This window comes from Camponotus vicinus, unplaced genomic scaffold (genome assembly GCF_025532165.1).
Source record: "Camponotus vicinus isolate PSW18456_S1 unplaced genomic scaffold, iyCamVici1.0 SCAF_7, whole genome shotgun sequence".
NCBI classification, from domain to species: Eukaryota; Metazoa; Arthropoda; class Insecta; order Hymenoptera; family Formicidae; genus Camponotus; species Camponotus vicinus.
In genome coordinates, this window is record NW_028141979.1 from 16,326,180 (window position 1) to 16,343,343 (window position 17,164).

Here is a 17,164-nt window from a genome sequence, read left to right on the forward strand (position 1 = left end):
TGCAGGCCAATATTTGATTCAAACATGTTCTGCACCCTGTGCATGACATATTTTCCACATGGACATAAGCTATGGTTCTATGTTCTCGAACAGAACTAGTTTCTTCAAACTGATACGGTACTCTTAGAAAGCATTCAATACAATATTTCGATCCATTTAGTAATAGGAAATGTAACATATCTTTGTTGCTTCGTTGTATGTTATTATTTCAGGTATGCTTAAATCTCGCTGTTTCTTTTGTAACAATTCATCAAGAATATCGTCATTATTGTCATTATCGTAATCACTGTCCTTCGCCAAGGGTTCTATATCAGATCCATCATCTTCCATCTCTCTCCTCTCTCTCTCCTCTCTCTCTATCTCCATCCTCTCCGCCACAACTGGATCCATCCAATAATCGTAATCATCATCCGTATCGTCGTCGATGAAAATTACGTTTTCTTCAGTCACCGTATCATCGTCGATGATAATTACGTTTTCTTCAGCCATTGCACAAGACCACCGAAACACAGAAGAGCAACGAAAGAAATGATACTCTAGTGTAGCAGACTACCGAAACACAGAAGAGCAACGAAAGAAATGATACTCTAGTGCAGCAGACCACCGAAACACAGAAGAGCAACGAAAGAAATGATACTCTAGTGCAGCAGAGTCCTCTTCATTTGAGATATTTCGGGGTCCGACCTTTTCGAGCAATCTGTGAATCATAGCGAGATAACAACACATTTTCAACCCTAGGTTCAGTTACAAAAAATTTTTTCTTTGTGCCCCCCAACAATCTCTGAAAGTTTGTTGGCTGAATATAAGAAGGATGACATAAAGTTATAAAAATATATATAAGGTTATAAAAGGTTTTTTATACCCTTATATATTTTTTTATAACTTTATGTCATAAACTTATATTTTGAGATATTTCGGGGTCCGACCTTTTCGAGCAATCTGTGAATCATAGCGAGATAACAACACATTTTTGAGATATTTCGGGGTCCGACCTTTTCGAGCAATCTGTGAATCATAGCGAGATAACAACACATTTTCAACCCTAGGTTCAGTTACAAAAAATTTTTTCTTTTGTGCCTCCAACAATCTCTGAAAGTTTGTTGGTTGAATATAAGAAGGATCGAAGCGCATCAGATCATAGTACGTGATTTGAAAGCGCATCGACACGTCGGTATAGCAAAAGTATAGTCAAAAAGTATAGTGTTCTGTCAGAAAGTATAGTGTTCTATCAGAAAGTGTGATAATATATATATATATATATATATATATATTGTGTGATTATATATATTGTGTGATTATATATAAAATGGAAAACATCGAACAGACTGAACGCGACCTGGTGGAGCAATCCAGCCAAATTGCCACCTTGGGCGAATATTTTGCATGGCTACAACGATGCAACGAGTACATCGAGTCGCTGGAAGAGCAAAGTCGGATCAAACGACCACGATTATCGATCGGGAATCGACAATCGCTGATTGCTCGGATCGCGCGACTCGAAGGTGCAAAGACTCGATTGCAGAGACAGTTTATGCCCAGTGGTGGTAATTACAGTGGTGACAATAACGCGGGTGCCGGATGTAGCGCGCATCAAAATGAACTTGTGTGGCGCGAGATTGATACCGCGTTCGATAACCGTATTCTGACCGGTGTTGTGATTAACGCAAACCATATCGAACCTCGTCAATTTCTCGAGGACGCCAAAGACATCGTGCTCGAGCAAGTACAAGACGTTATAAGAAGACACAACAGTGTAAAAGTGAACACTATATTCAATGGTGAATTTGTGTCGGGTGATAAGCGTGCAAATAAAAGTACCAATACGAGAAACTGTGAACTCTTTCACACATCCGATTTACACGAGTGGTACGAACGCCGCGTTATCGAACCCACTCTAGCATCGCTGGAAGAATTTCAGGAACGCAATAGCGGGTGGGCATTGTCGCGAATACTAAATTTGACTGTAAATATAAATAAGTATAATCCTATGCGCGCAGGATGTCACATTAAATTGCAGCGGGAGATTGTGATGAAGAGAGCGGTAATAAACATAAAATCAAAAGACAATGCGTGTTTCGCGTGGGCAGTGGTCGCCGCTCTATATCCCGCAGAAAGGAATGCGGAACGAGAATCATCGTACCCGCATTACGCGACAGTGCTGAATGTACAAAATATTGAGTTTCCGATGACGTTGAACCAACTAAAAAAGTTTGAACATATAAACAATATCTCCATCAACGTGTACAGCATCGAGAAAGAGAACAGCATTGTCCCGGTACGTCTTTCGGAGCAGAAACGAGATAAGCACGTCAACTTGTTGTACGTGGAAGACGGTAACAGCGTCGGACATTTCGCATGGATCAAAAATCTATCGCGACTTGTCAGTTCACAGTTGAGTAAAAAGGAACACAAGAAATATATCTGTGATTGGTACGTATAATTTAAATAGTTTATGTAATTATAAAATATAATGCATTGCATAAATCTTTAATTTAAATATTCTTTTACAGATGCTTGCACTATTTCGGATCGGAGGACAAGTTGCAGTCACATACGGTAGACTGCGGAAAAATAAACGACTGCGCTATCCGATTGCCGAGCGATAAGGACAAGTGGCTCGAGTTCAACAACTACACGAGGAAAGAGCGGCTTCCATTTGTGATCTATGCCGATTTGGAATGTGCGTTGACAAAGACTAACGAAGAAAAAAATTATCAGCATCATAAGGTATTTAGTATAGCGTATTATATGCATTGTTCGTTCGACGACTCGTTATCCGCGTACCATTCTCGCCGCAGTATTGATTGTATCGCGTGGTTCGCCGAAGAACTTAAAAATTTAGCGTTACGTGTAAAGACTATTTTAATGACTACAAATGTCTCCATGGTAAATTTAACATCGGACGAGTGGGAGAAATTTCACAGCGCAACGCATTGTCATATATGCGAAAAACCGTTTACGCAAGAAGACGATACACGCGTACGCGATCATTGTCATTTGACCGGGCGATATAGGGGTCCCGCGCACTCAAATTGCAATCTAAATTACAAAGAATCATTATATATTCCGATAGTCTTTCATAATTTATCAGGTTACGACGCGCATTTCATTATCGAGGATATAGCCACAGCGTTCGAAGGGGAAATCGAATTACTTCCGATAACCAAGGAAAAATATATATCGTTTACAAAAACTGTTAAAGTTGCACAAGACAATTGGAAAAATGATATAAAATTAAGTTTTATCGATTCATACAAATTTCTTACGGCAAGTCTCGACAAATTGGCATCTTATCTAGACAAAGACAAACTCAAAATTTTAAAATCGGAATTTCAAAATTTATCTGCAGAAAATTTCAGTTTATTAACACAGAAAGGCGTCTTTCCGTACGAATACGTCGACTCTGTAGATAGGTTGCAAGATACGTGTTTACCACCGCGCGAATAGTTTTACAGTTCTTTGACCGATGAAACTATATCCGAGAGCGATTACGCGCACGCCGAGAACATCTGGACGCGATTCTCCATTCGAACGCTAGGCGAGTATAGCGATTTGTACCTGAAAATCGACGTCTTGTTATTAGCCGATATTTTCGAAAACTTTCGCGATAGTTGCATCAAAAGTAACGGACTCGACTCCGCGTATTATTATACTCTTCCCGGATACACGTGGGATGCCATGTTAAAGCATACAAAGATTACGTTCGAATTGCTTACCGACATCGACATGGTCATGTTTATCGAACGCGGTATACGCGGTGGTCTGAGTCAGTGTTCCAACGCGCGCGCTAATAACAAGTACATGCAACAATCGTACGATCCATCGAAACCATCGTCGTACTTGATGTATTTCGATGTAAATAATTTATACGGATGGGCAATGTGTCAACCGTTGCCCTATGCCGATTTTCGATGGGTCGACGACGTGTCGAATTTTGGCGTAGCATCGATCGCGTTAGATTCGCCTACGGGTTATATCCTCGAAGTCGATCTCGAGTACCCGCAACATCTTCATGATACGCACACTGACCTTCCGTTTTGTCCGACACGCGACAAGCCGCCCGGCAAGCGGCAAGACAAACTCCTCGCAACATTATACGATAAGAAGCGTTACGTGATACACTACCGTAATCTACAGCAATGTACGCGACACGGCCTTCGCGTTACAAAAATACATCGCGTATTACAATTTACACAATCTCCGTGGCTTCGCAGTTATATCGAATTAAATACACAGTTTAGAACACTCGCGAAAAATGATTTTGAAAAAAATTTATATAAACTGATGAATAACGCGGTATTTGGCAAGACGATGGAAAATGTGCGTAATCGTGTCGACGTAAAATTATTAACAAAGTGGGACGGACGATACGGCGCAGAAGCAATGATAGCGAAACCAAATTTCCATAGTCGAAGTGTTTTTTCGGAGAATCTGATTGCCATAGAGTTACGCAAACTAGAAGTAAGATTTTATAAACCAATCTATGTCGGCATGTGCATACTAGACATTTCTAAAACGTGCTTGTACGAATTTCACCACAAGTACATGTTTCCTCTGTATCGCGACAAATGCCGAGTAATGTACACCGACACAGATAGTCTAATATATCACATCGAATGCGTCGATGTGTATGAAAACATGAGGCGCGATATCAACCGATTTGATACGAGCGATTATCCAATTGATAACGCGTACGGTATACCGCTCGTGAATAAAAAAGTACCGGGTTTAATGAAGGATGAAAATAACGGTGCGATAATGACCGAATTCGTCGGGCTTAGAGCAAAGATGTACGCGTTACGAGTAAATGGGAAAAAGGACACGAAGAAAGTTAAAGGTGTCAAGAGTAACGTTGTCGCGAGAACGATAACGTTTGACGATTACACGCGGTGTTTAAACGAAGAAATTGAAATGACGCGTCAGCAGTCGTGTATAAGATCGAAATTACATCAAGTATACACGATCAGCGAGACGAAAATTGCTCTGAGTCCGTACGATGACAAGCGGTATATCGTACCTGATTCGACTGACACGTTACCATAGGGACATTATAGGATACCTTTGTAAATAAATGTATATTTTGTTTATTATTAATTGTATATATTTTGTACATAACCATGTATATATTTTTGTATTTTTTTATGTTTCATATAGTTTTATGTAATACATATCTTACACATTTATATTTCATATGTTTTTTATGTATATTTTCATTTTTCAAATATTAAATGTAAAATGTAAAATGTGTGTGTGTGTGTGTGTGTGTGTGTGTGTGTGTGTGTGATATAATATACTACTAAAGGAAATATTAATAAAGATTTTTTGGTATTTTTTATATTTCATATATTTTTATGTAATGCATATCTCATACATCTTATATTAAAAATACATGTACTATCGCAAGGAATATTGATAAGGATTTTTATGTATTAGGTGTACAACTTTGCTTCCGCCGTTTTCCTATAGATGGCTTTAGCGGTAAGTAGTGGTCGAAATAAATAGATCATAGACGTCATGCAATAAACTGGGGCATCTGTCAACATAACCCCATAGAAACATTAGTCGATTTGTGTCTGCATCATAAAGTTATTCTCGATTGAAAATGTCAGTTTACGAGCCAAATTCTCGTCATTTGCGGGAGGTTTTAATTTTCTGCTTCAATATGATGAAATCTGCGGCTGAGGCTTATCGAATGCTCTCAAATACTTATGGTGAGGCCGCTATTAGTGAAAGAACGTGTCGTGAGTGGTTTCAACGCTTCAAGAACGGTGATTTTCACGTCGAAGACCGGCATAGCGGTGGAAGAGAGAAGGTTTTCGAAGATGCAGAATTGGAGGCATTACTTAATGAAGACTCGTGTCAAAGTCAAGAAGAATTGGCACGATCATTGGGAGTGACTCAACAAGCAATTTCAAAACGCCTCAAAGACATGGGAATGATTCAGAAGCAAGGAAATTTGGTGCCGTACGAGTTGAAACCGAGAGATGTTGAACGGCGTTTGTTTGCTTGTGAACAGTTGCTTGAAAGGCAAAGACGGAAGGGATTTCTGCATCGCATTGTGACTGGGGACGAAAAATGGGTTCATTACGATAGCCCCAAGCGCAGAAAATCATGGGGATATCCCGGCCATGCTTCCACGTCGACGGCCAAACCGAATATTCACGGCTCCAAGGTCATGCTCTGTATTTTATGGGACCAGCTCGGCGTAGTGTACTATGAGCTGTTAAAACCGACTGAAACAATCACAGGCGATCGTTATCGAACGCAATTAATGCGTTTGAGCCGAGCATTGAAAGACAAACGGCCGCAATACAACGAGAGACACGATAAAGTGATTTTGCAGCATAACAATGCTCGACCCCATGTTGCGAAAGTGGTCAAGACATACTTGGAAACGTTGAAATGGGAAGTCCTACCCCACCCGCCGTATTCTCCAGACGTTGCTCCCTCTGACTATCACTTGTTTCGATCAATGGCACGCGGCCTGGCTGACCAGCACTTCCGGTCTTATGAAGAAGTAAGAAATTGGATCGATTCGTGGATCGCTTCAAAAGATGACCAGTTTTTTCAACGCGGGATTCGTACGCTGCCCGAAAGATGGGAGAAAGTAGTGACCAGCGATGGACAATACTTTGAATCATAAATGTATAACCAGTTTTTTACAATAAAGCCTCGAATTTCGGAAAAAAAACGGCGGAAGCAAAGTTGTACCTAATATATTTTGTAACGGGCGGTTTTTCGTGTACCGCGGAAACGCAATTATATGGATAGCCGTCGGATCCAGGTGGCGGAATCAATAATTCGGTAACGCGGAAATGTGTGTGCAATAAGTCTTTATTGTTTCCTATGTATATGTACAGATGCGTTGTGTGTGTGTGAATGTGTATGCGCGTGTATAAATGTATATGTACAGATGTGTCGAGTGTGTGTGTGTGTATAAATGTACCAATTATTTCCGGGCGCGATGCACTCGCCCGTTTCCCGGTATCGGCGCGTTATCGCTTTCTTGCGACTCGTCGGGCGTGTTTTTGTCGCGGTTTTTATGCACGGTTCGTAGCGCTCAGCTGTTCGGCTTTAATTCGGTCGGCTTTAATCTTATTTACTATTCGGCTCGTCTGATGATAATTCCCGGATGGATTGCGGGTTTTTGGAAGGCGTCGCGACGCTAGCAAGCGTCGGAGGCGGCTCTCGTTCCACCTCGTGAAGGCGCGATGCCTGATAAGGATCTTGGTTCGGAGGCGATTTCACAGGCGCCGATATCGATCAGCGGAGGCAGCGTTCTCACTACCTTCTGGCCTTGTTATTCTCGCAAGGATTTCTCTGAGCTGCTTTGCTTGCCTTCTGACTAGCTTGGCGCTTGAGAGGATCGCAAGAATCTGTCCTATTATGCCGTCGAGAGCCCGTTTTATACTCGGCTAATTACCCGCGCCGGCGTATTCGGTAATTACCCCCACCGAGCGGCGGTAAAAATCGGAGCGGTTCGGGTCCGCCCGGGGGAGTTCGGGGTGCCGAACGCGGGTTCTCAGCCGCCGGTAACGGCTCCCGACGGTAGTCTCTCAATAGTTGAGAGTCCCTGCCCGGTTGTTCTCTAAACGTTAAAAAATGGGCGCACTGCGCCTCTGCCATTGCCCGACCGATGTTCGTCGGGCGGCAGCTTCCGGCTGGTGTTCGCCGGGAAACGATGCATTCGGGGGTGCATCGTTACAATTTTCATTTTTCAAATATTATATATATGTTATACACATATTTTTCCAGAAAATTAAAAATAAACACTGTATGAATTAAATCACATTGTCTTTATGTATCCAAGAATTGTGCGAATTGTCAAATCCCAACCATTTCACGTAAACCTCGTCACCTCTCCTACGCAGTACTTTCTCCACGAGATACACGTCCGGATAATTCGCGCGATGCAACTCGTACTCGTAGAACGCTCCAGCGATAGATTTTTTGCGATAATCCTCCAGTAGATAGCTTACGGGATTAGTATGCTGTACTTTTGCAATTTTAAACACTTCGGTTGTCCAATTTGGCGTGTAACCTTTCTCGGAAACTGTTTTGTACTTGCTAACGCGTACCGAGTCACCTACTTTGAATTTCGCCGGACCCGCGATATTTACATGGTTGTACACAGTAGCCAAGAGTCTTTCAGCGATCGCGGGAGTAACGTCGACGGGTCGCATACCGATCGTTCGATGCTTGCGCGCGTTGTAATCCGATACGAGTCGCGGCAACGCGCTGATCCACTTGTAAGATCCGTTCAGCGTAAACATCTTCCACATGTCGTTTTTCAGCGTGCGATTGAATCGCTCAACGATCGATGCCTTCAATACCGAATATGTAGAATAGTGATTGATGTCATGTTTCCGCATGAGCCGTTGCACGTCAGCGTTATAAAATTCCTTCCCCATATCAGTCTGTAAGTTTTTCGGACATCTTTTGCTATCTCGAATTATCTCGGCGATAGCGTCAGCTGTCTCGCTTCCACCTTTACTCTTGAGTGGTATATGGCCCACGCGTGCTTGCTCAACGCATCGATGACTGTGAGTATGTAGTGGTAACCTCTGTTGAAACGAGAGTACGGACGCATTTCGACAATGTCAGCTTGCCACAGGTCATCGTATCCCCGCACTATGACGTGTTTTCGGGGAAAATTTTTTCTCGCCAGCGCGTGCAATTCGTTCACCAACTGCCGTTTCTCTAAACTATGTTGTTTCTTCGCTTCCTCGGTTATTCCCGATCACCGATCCATCGTTGTTTCGATTCGTCGATCAAACGATGTGTGCCTCGAGTATCACCGTGCGTTTTATCATTCGTTGCTAGACGTTCCTGGCCCGTTCATAGCTGTTCGATAGCCGTTCGATAGCCGTTCGATAGCCGTTCGATAGCCGTTCATATCTGTTCGATAGCCGTTCGTAGCTGTTCGTAACTGTTCGATAACCGTTCGATAGCCGATCGATAGCCGTTTATAGCTGTTCGATAGCCGTTCCCAACCCGTTCGATAAACCTTTGCAGATGTTTAATAATTGTACAATAGCCGCTCCTAAACCGTTCACTACAGCCGCTCATTACAGGTTGATAGCCGTTTCTGAATTAGTGTTAATCGCACGCCGAAGCTCGTTTATCGCAGTCTGCAAAGCTCGCACGTCCCTCTCGAACGCAGTCAGCTTCTCGTCTGATTCTTTCTGCTGATTCTTCAACGTTTTAACGCATTGTTCCACGTACAGTTTGTTGACTGTATGCATCGGTATCAGCCTCAGGTTGCGCTACACGGCGAATCTTGCGCGACCTCGCGTCATAGTACGTAGCGACGCGACACAGAGTGTTTTGACGCAAGTAACTTGTCACCGATTTACCCCAATGATCGCTTGTTCTAATTGCTTCATTTCTCCGTTCGAATAATCCAAATTTGTTGTTGGGCATTTTTTTCTCGATGCGAGTGACGTCGATCAACTGATCAGTTTTGTCGAGACACCGTTTAATTTATAATAAGACCAACTTCGCGAAGTTCATCAATGATCGACAGGATCTCGTTGTCGTGAGCGTTGTGGCCAGCTCGGCGCGAAGCGTCGAGCAATCGTAGACGATCTACTAGCTCGTTGGGATCGTCCCAGTGCACGTAATCGATCTTATTGTCGATTAGCGTCATCGCGCGAGGCATGAATACTCCCGTACCGCATTTTTTCTTTTTCGATTCGATCGACATCAACGGTGCAATTATGTGTTTATACTTGTATCCCCTGTTGCTCTTTAATTTACCTTGCGCATCATATTGGCGTTTATGCGCACTCGTCGCCATTAATATGCTCTTATACTTTTGCATATCCTCCTCAGTGTATATGTCATCATCGGGAATTCTCTTGTAGATCAACTCGTATAATCCAGGTGTACCAATGTACCTCACTTTGTCTATGATTATAGAGTCATCTGCGCCGATGTCGAATCATTTGTTACCGAGCCACATTTCATTCTCGTCGAAATAGACACCGTACACGTGATCGATCTGGTTTTTTTTTGTCGCCACTAAGGAGAGCGCCCATGTACTTTTGAGCCAGTGGCCCGAAGTGCTCTCGTAACATTTTTTGACCTTCCAACGTTTGTAACATGTTTCGAACAGATGGTGATTCGAGCGGGTTGCCTGTGGTTTCGAAAACATTTTCGATTGCGAGTGATTCGGGTATCGTGGGTTGTACGATTCTCGTTGTCGCGGACGGTGTGGAGGTTATCAGAGGTTCATCCGATGTATGCGGTGTCGATAAACGATTTGCCTTCAATCGTTGTCTCTTTTTCGGTGTCGTATCCTCCTTTTCCTCCTCCTCTTCCTCTTCCTCCTTGTACCGCTTGATGGCTAACGATTTAATTATAGCGTCAGCGTTACTCTCCGGCTCGTTTTTCACCGCGATTAAGCTAGAGTTGTCGACGATTTTTTGTAGTGGCTCGATAATAGGCCTAAAATGGGTCTTGACAGCGATATCGTTGTCGATCTTACCGGTCTTCAAAGCGCGATGTTTCTTGCGGATTGATTCGCTCGTTTTCTCAATCTCCCCCGCAATCTTTTCACGCTCGCGAATATTATCGCTTTCAGCCATGTCGACAGAGTGTGTCGGCAGCGACTAATCGTTTTGCGAACACGTTAAATCCTTTTCTGTATCGCCCGTTCGTAAATGAGCTGTCCTTATCTATCACTAGGAATCCATACTTTTGTTGCCAACAAGTACGACATAATTCACTGAAATCCCCGTACGACATGTCGGTATTCACGTGATCGTTGTACACGTGTTTCAAGTTGGTACCGTCCTGTTTAAACAAGATCAGCAGGTTCGCGTTGTCGCGTATAAGATGTTTTGGTATTCTCGCGTACGTCTGACAGAGATAGAAGCAGTCGACGTTCGAGTGACGACCCATTGAGAAGTACTCTCTTATCGTATTTTGCTTGTCGCACGCCACGTCATCGAAGACGAAAATCGAGTTTGGACGTGCCTCGCTCGGTGGAATGACGTCACTGTTATTGGAGAACGTAAAGTAGCCGATTTCGTCGATCGGCGTCAACAAATTCTCCAGATATCGATATTTCGGCTGTTGCAGCGACTTCGAATACACGTATACGTTCTCGAAACGTACACCGTGCGGGCTTTCCAGTAGATTTATCAGAACGTTGGTTTTACCACAATTCGAGGGGCCGTAAACGATCGCGCGTATAGTAGTCGGTAGCATCGTACCTGCGCATCTCCGCGTTGTCCTCCATTGATCGTAATCTGTCGTCGCAATTTGTCACGCATATCGTCAAAGGTTGTCATACGAATCTCAATTTTTCAACACTGCTGATTGGATCGAACGCCTGCCTATTTATAGGTGCGCGAAATCACGAGTCGCTCAGTAGAGAAAAAATGTTCATCCTGCTAACAAATCCTTCCGATATTCGCGATTTGAGCGTCGAACAGCTACAATTTGTGCCGAAAGCAGTTTTATTGAGAACGTGCGGTGATTACGTCCACTACGTGTGGGACAAACTTCCGGAACACATAAAAGCGGATCCGGAGGTTCAGACGTATCGTCGCTGTTACGAACATTACAATCAGCCGTGGCAGGAAACGCACATCGACGGTCCGGCGCCGTTGATAAAGAATTGCGGCGAATGTCAACGAAAATAGATAGAGGCCTATTAAATCACGCGATAAACGCAATTCCGATCGAATTCCATATTCCCGGCTATCAGTTTTGCGGACCAGGCACGCGGTTGCAAAAGCGATTAGTCAGAGGCGATCGAGGTATAAATCCATTGGACGCGGCGTGTCGCGAACACGATATAGCATACTCTCGGAGCAACGATCTCACCGAGAGACACGCGGCGGATAGGATACTCGCTGAGAAAGCGCGGAATCGCATCGTTGCGAAAGATTCGACTCTCGGTGAGAGAGCCGCCGCCACAACTGTCTGGGCAACGATGAAAGCCAAGACGAAGCTCGGTATGGGTCTGAAGACGAAGACGAAGAAAAAAACGGTGAAGAAACGGATACTTCCGGTAGCGAAATGCGGCGGTGTATTGCCGATTCTACCAATGTTGGGTGCGCTCGGATCCCTGATCGGTGGAGCGGTTGGTGTAGCGAAAGTGGTGAACGACGGAAAAGCCGCGCAACGTCAGTTGCAAGAGATGCTACGTCACAATCGCGCTATGGAAGGTCACGGATTATATCTCGCTCCTTACAAATACGGACGAGGAGCTTCAACGAGAAAAAAAAAACGTCAAAGAGACGCTAAAAATGCCGCAGGGCGCAACTACCAACATTGCTACAACTGGCAAAACGTATGCACATTCCATATTTTAGAGGTGTTTTCATGCGCAACTCGTTACCGATCGGTGATATATATCAAAACGAGAGCGGCATCGTAAATTTGGATAGCGTCGAAGGACCAGGTACTCATTGGGTAACGTATGCAAAGAGGGGGAATCGTGCTATATATTTCGACAGTTTCGGCAATCTTCGACCACCGAATGAATTGGTGCGATATCTCGGACGAAACGTAATGAAGATACAGTACAATTACACACCTGTTCAAACTTACGATCAGAGTATCTGCGGACAATTGTGCTTGCAGTTTCTTGGAACGGTCGGTGCATGTGAATTTAAAGACAGATATTGCGCTATTTAACTCAGTATTCGTTAAACAGTTTCGTCGACATGTCTATAACGTTCACATTGACTGGGAAGAGTAGCGTTCTCACGGCAAACTTCTTTCCCACCGTAGATTTGAGCGATGGCGAATACGAGCTCGGTCTAACGGATTTTGAGACTTATCACACGATACCGAATGTGAATTCCTCGAATAATAAATTTTACTTTGACAAAGACGACGAGGAAATTACGATTCCCGAGGGATCGTATGAGTTGCAAAATATACATGAATTTTTGAAACATGCAATTTCACGGAAACATCGCAATAAGAAACACATTGACGGCGGTGACTATGAAGATGGTGAATATCCGATAGTGCTCCGCGCTAATTACAATACAATGAGGAGCGAGATCAAATGTGCCTACAGAATAAACTTTACCAAACCCGACAACATTGGATCGCTGCTAGGATTCTCGAATCGTATTCTCGAGCCGCGAAAATGGTACGAATCAAACATGCAGATTAACATTCTCAACGTGAATATTATCCGTATAGAGTGTAACGTGACCGCGGGTGCGTACAACAACGGCATACTCGTTCATATGATACATGAATTTTCACCGAGAGTACCACCGGGATATAAGATATCGGAAACGCCTGCCCTGATCATTTACCTGCCGATCATCGCGCGGAGCATTACGGATTTAACGTTACGCGTTGTCGACCAGAACGGACGATTGCTCGATTTTCGAGGAGAAGAGATCACCGTAAGATTGCACGTACGTATGCGACGTATGAGATGCTCGTATTGAACGGATTGAAAGACGTGAGAGATAACGCAATCTTTACGAGACCAGCAACACCACCACCAACAACAACAACATCGACGTTCGCTAATATCAAATCATCCAAGAAAAAGAAACTCAGCGCATCGAACGTTGCGTTTTTACAATCTTTGGGATTTGCGGTGCGAAACAGCTGAACGATGACCGACATTCTCAACATCGGTGATGAACCGATCTTTGACAATCGTATCGTCAAGATCGAGACTCACACGTACAACCCGTTCGCCAATACAACGTTCGGACACAGTGACGAGATAAGAATACCCATACAACAACAGGATCTGTATACGCTGCCGTATGAGAGTTTCCTATACATCGAGGGACAACTAACGAAAAACAGAGCAACAGTTGAAGGAGAAAGTGATGTGGTACTGGCAAATAATTGCGTCGCATTCATGTTCGATGAGATTCGATACGAACTCGATGGCGTTGAGATTGATCGCAATAGAAACGTAGGAATAACTACTACGCTCAAAAACTATGTAACGGTATCAACCGATAGAAACGTGATTATGAAAAACGCCGGCTGGGATCCGTTGACCTATGAGAATGGACATTTCAATTTTTGCGTACCGCTCCACATGTTATTGGGATTTTTGAGGATTATAAACGAGTGGTGATTAACGCTCGTCAATTGATCTTAATACGATAACGCAACGATAATAATAGTCTGTTTGTTTCAACAAATTCAACGCTGGAGCCTGTAATGAGCATATTCAAGATACAATGGCGAATGCCTCACGTGCTGTTGGGCGAGATCGAAATACTGTCGATGCTGCGTGCTCTGGAAAGCGGACGATATCTCAGCATGGGTTTTCGCTCGTGGGATCTGTACGAGTATCCGCTATTGCAGCTTACAACCAAGCATTCGTGGGCCATTAAGACCGCGACTCAACTGGAGAAACCACGATACGTTATCTTCGTTCTCAAATAGGCCGGAAGAATGCCATATCTGCGAATGTCACTCAATTCGACCACTGCAAATTAATCAACGTGAAACTCTATCTGAATTCGGAATGTTATCCGTACGACGATATGAATCTGGATTTCGTTAAACGCAGATGTGCCATTCTGTACGACACGTACGCGCGCTTCTGCAAGAACTATTACGGATACGAGTATCTCGAGCCGAGTCTCTCCGTCTATCAGTTTCAACTTCACGGTCCGTTCGTGATTATCGATTGTTCTCAACAAAACGAATCGGTTAAGAGCGCAACCGTGGATGTGAGATTGGAAATCGAATGTAAGGAGAACGTGCCGGCGAATACCACTGCGTACTGTCTCATCATACACGATCGTGTGATCCAGTACAATCCGTTGACCAACGTTGTACGCAAAATCACCTAAGCGATAACATCGACACAAGAGAGAGGGGAGGAGGATATAAATCAAAGTGCTGCGAGATAATTTTAGAGTTTGTCATTCCTCTCGACTGATGCATCGGGGAGAGAGAGAGAGAGAGAGAGAGAGAGAGAGATCTCGTCATGTCTATACCAACGTTTGTGGATCTGCAAGGATTTATCATCGACAAACTATTCTTCGTGAAAGAAGTGGCAGTCCTGAGGAAGGGATATGTTCTCTCGCATTATTTTTTCGCAAGTCCTGTACCGTGGAGCGTGCTAACAAAATCTGAGCAACGTCAAGTTTTATGGGTGATTAGAAATCATCACGGATTACAATGGGAAGACGGAAACGTTCCATATGACTTGGCTCAGCGTGTAATTACAACAGCAGTCGTTGGTACGATACACGAAAAAGAATCATCTATCGTGTACGTTAAAGGACTTGAAAAGCGAAAATGGCTGACCGATATACTAGGCGATGTGGGAAACGGCTATATTATTGAAACCTTGGATGCAGACTATAAAGATATTGATTCTCTAAATAAATTAGATATTACCAATAGTATGCGATGTGGAAAACATGTTAAGAATTGTGCATTACAAAATGTATTCAAAATATTTAACTGGTGGTCGCAACGCCAGAAAGAATTGTAAGAAAAATTAAAAAAAATGTAAACATTAATATGTTTTATCTCTTATTTCCCCTCCCTAATTCTTTCCTTGCGTTTCTAAGAATTTTTATCTGAGCGCCGTCTCCCCTTCTCCTAAATTTCAGAGCATTAGAAGCATTGATCCCCCCACATTATACTTTTGGAAGATGAGCGTTATGTATATTCGGTTATTTCTTATACGATCAGTGTCGCGTTAACACCGCTCTCGTGGTTCACTTTTCATAACTCCCAGAGAAATGTACTACGTCGAAAGAAACAGCAGCAGCGGCATCGGAAGACGCGTGAATAATTACGTGTCGAGTCGTAATAAAACTTCATCGTTTGAAAACAAATGTGACGAGTAAGTTTCGTTTAACTTTTTTCTATTTTTCGATTTTTACAAATTGTACTATTACTATTATTTAATTTTAATTTTTCTGTAGCATTTCGTTGGAGCGTCGTGCGGTTCGTATACTAGGTAGACGATACGCATTGACAGCTACGGAATTCAAATTCCTCGAAATTGGTATCAACGTGGGTCCACCGAGTTACGTGGAGATTGCCATAGGAGATCATCGAGGAAAGGAACTGATATTATCTCTCGAAACGTGGAAGGGACTCTACGAGCAACGTCGCAATATTCAAAATTTACTTCGGAACGACTCTAAAGATGACTACAATTTCATAAGCGTTGGACCGCTAACAGTGAGAGTTTGTACGATTAACGACGTCAAACTCATAAGTCTCGAATCTTCAAACGTATGCTTGATGATGGTCGAATCGACGTTACATCGTATGTTCGATCGCGATCAATGCATAGATGTAACTTTTGATCGATTGGATAAAATTATCCAAACAGTTGATGTCAAATTTACGCAATTCTCCAATATCGCGTCCACTGTAATAAATCCGAAAGAAATATCAAATGTAATACGCGCGAGTGACGCTTTCAACAAGCATCAACTCGTCGATTGCGAACTGGCAGCTTTAGTTTTTAGTCCATAGTATGTAAGAAAAATATATATATAAAACATAAATAAAGAGTTTTAAGTCTAAATCATGACGTAATTTCTTCGCACGCATTTCCATCCACCCAATCCTTCAAAGAATACTTCTATTTATATTGTTTATTAACTGGTAATATTGTATACTTGCGATAATACAGAGATGACAGAGAGAGAGAGAGAGATAAAAGGGATAAAGAGAGAAAGAGAGAGGGATATTCAGAGATTGTTGGGAGCACAAAAGAAAACATTTTTTTGTAACTGAACCTAGGGTTGAAAATGTGTTGTTATCTCGCTATGATTCACAGATTGCTCGAAAACGTCGGACCCCGAAATATCTCAAAATATAAGTTTATGACTAATATTGTATACTTGCGATAATACAGAGATGACAGAGAGAAAGAGAGATAAAAGGGATAAAGAGATAGATAGAGGGATAGAGAGGGGGAGAGAGAGAGAGGGATAAAAAGATAAAGGGATAAAGAGAGAAAGAGAGAGAGAGGGAGGGATAGAGAGAGACCCAAAATCTTCTTCAAAGGAGCCATTTTTGTTTATACGTGCGTCCCCCGCCCCACAGCCCCCACGCCTCCGAAATCCCCTCCGTCCCGCGTGACGTCATCCCTGATAGGACCTGAGTTAGAACCCGCGTGACGTCATCCCCCTCCATCCTGCGTGACGTCATTCCCCCGCGCCGCTGAGATCCCCTC

At 43.2% G+C, this 17,164-nt stretch overlaps 1 protein-coding gene and 1 pseudogene across 1 annotated transcript; both read left to right on the forward strand.

The window, feature by feature from the left end:
- The first annotated feature begins 1,306 nt into the window (after window positions 1–1,306).
- Window positions 1,307–3,626, forward strand: LOC145974240 (uncharacterized; annotated as a pseudogene).
- Window positions 3,627–4,491: 865 nt separating this feature from the next.
- Window positions 4,492–5,043, forward strand: LOC145974583 (uncharacterized). The gene has a single exon (XM_083104497.1). The coding sequence runs from the start codon at window positions 4,492–4,494 to the stop codon at window positions 5,041–5,043; it is 552 nt and encodes a 183-aa protein (XP_082960623.1).
- The last annotated feature ends 12,121 nt before the right edge of the window (window positions 5,044–17,164 follow it).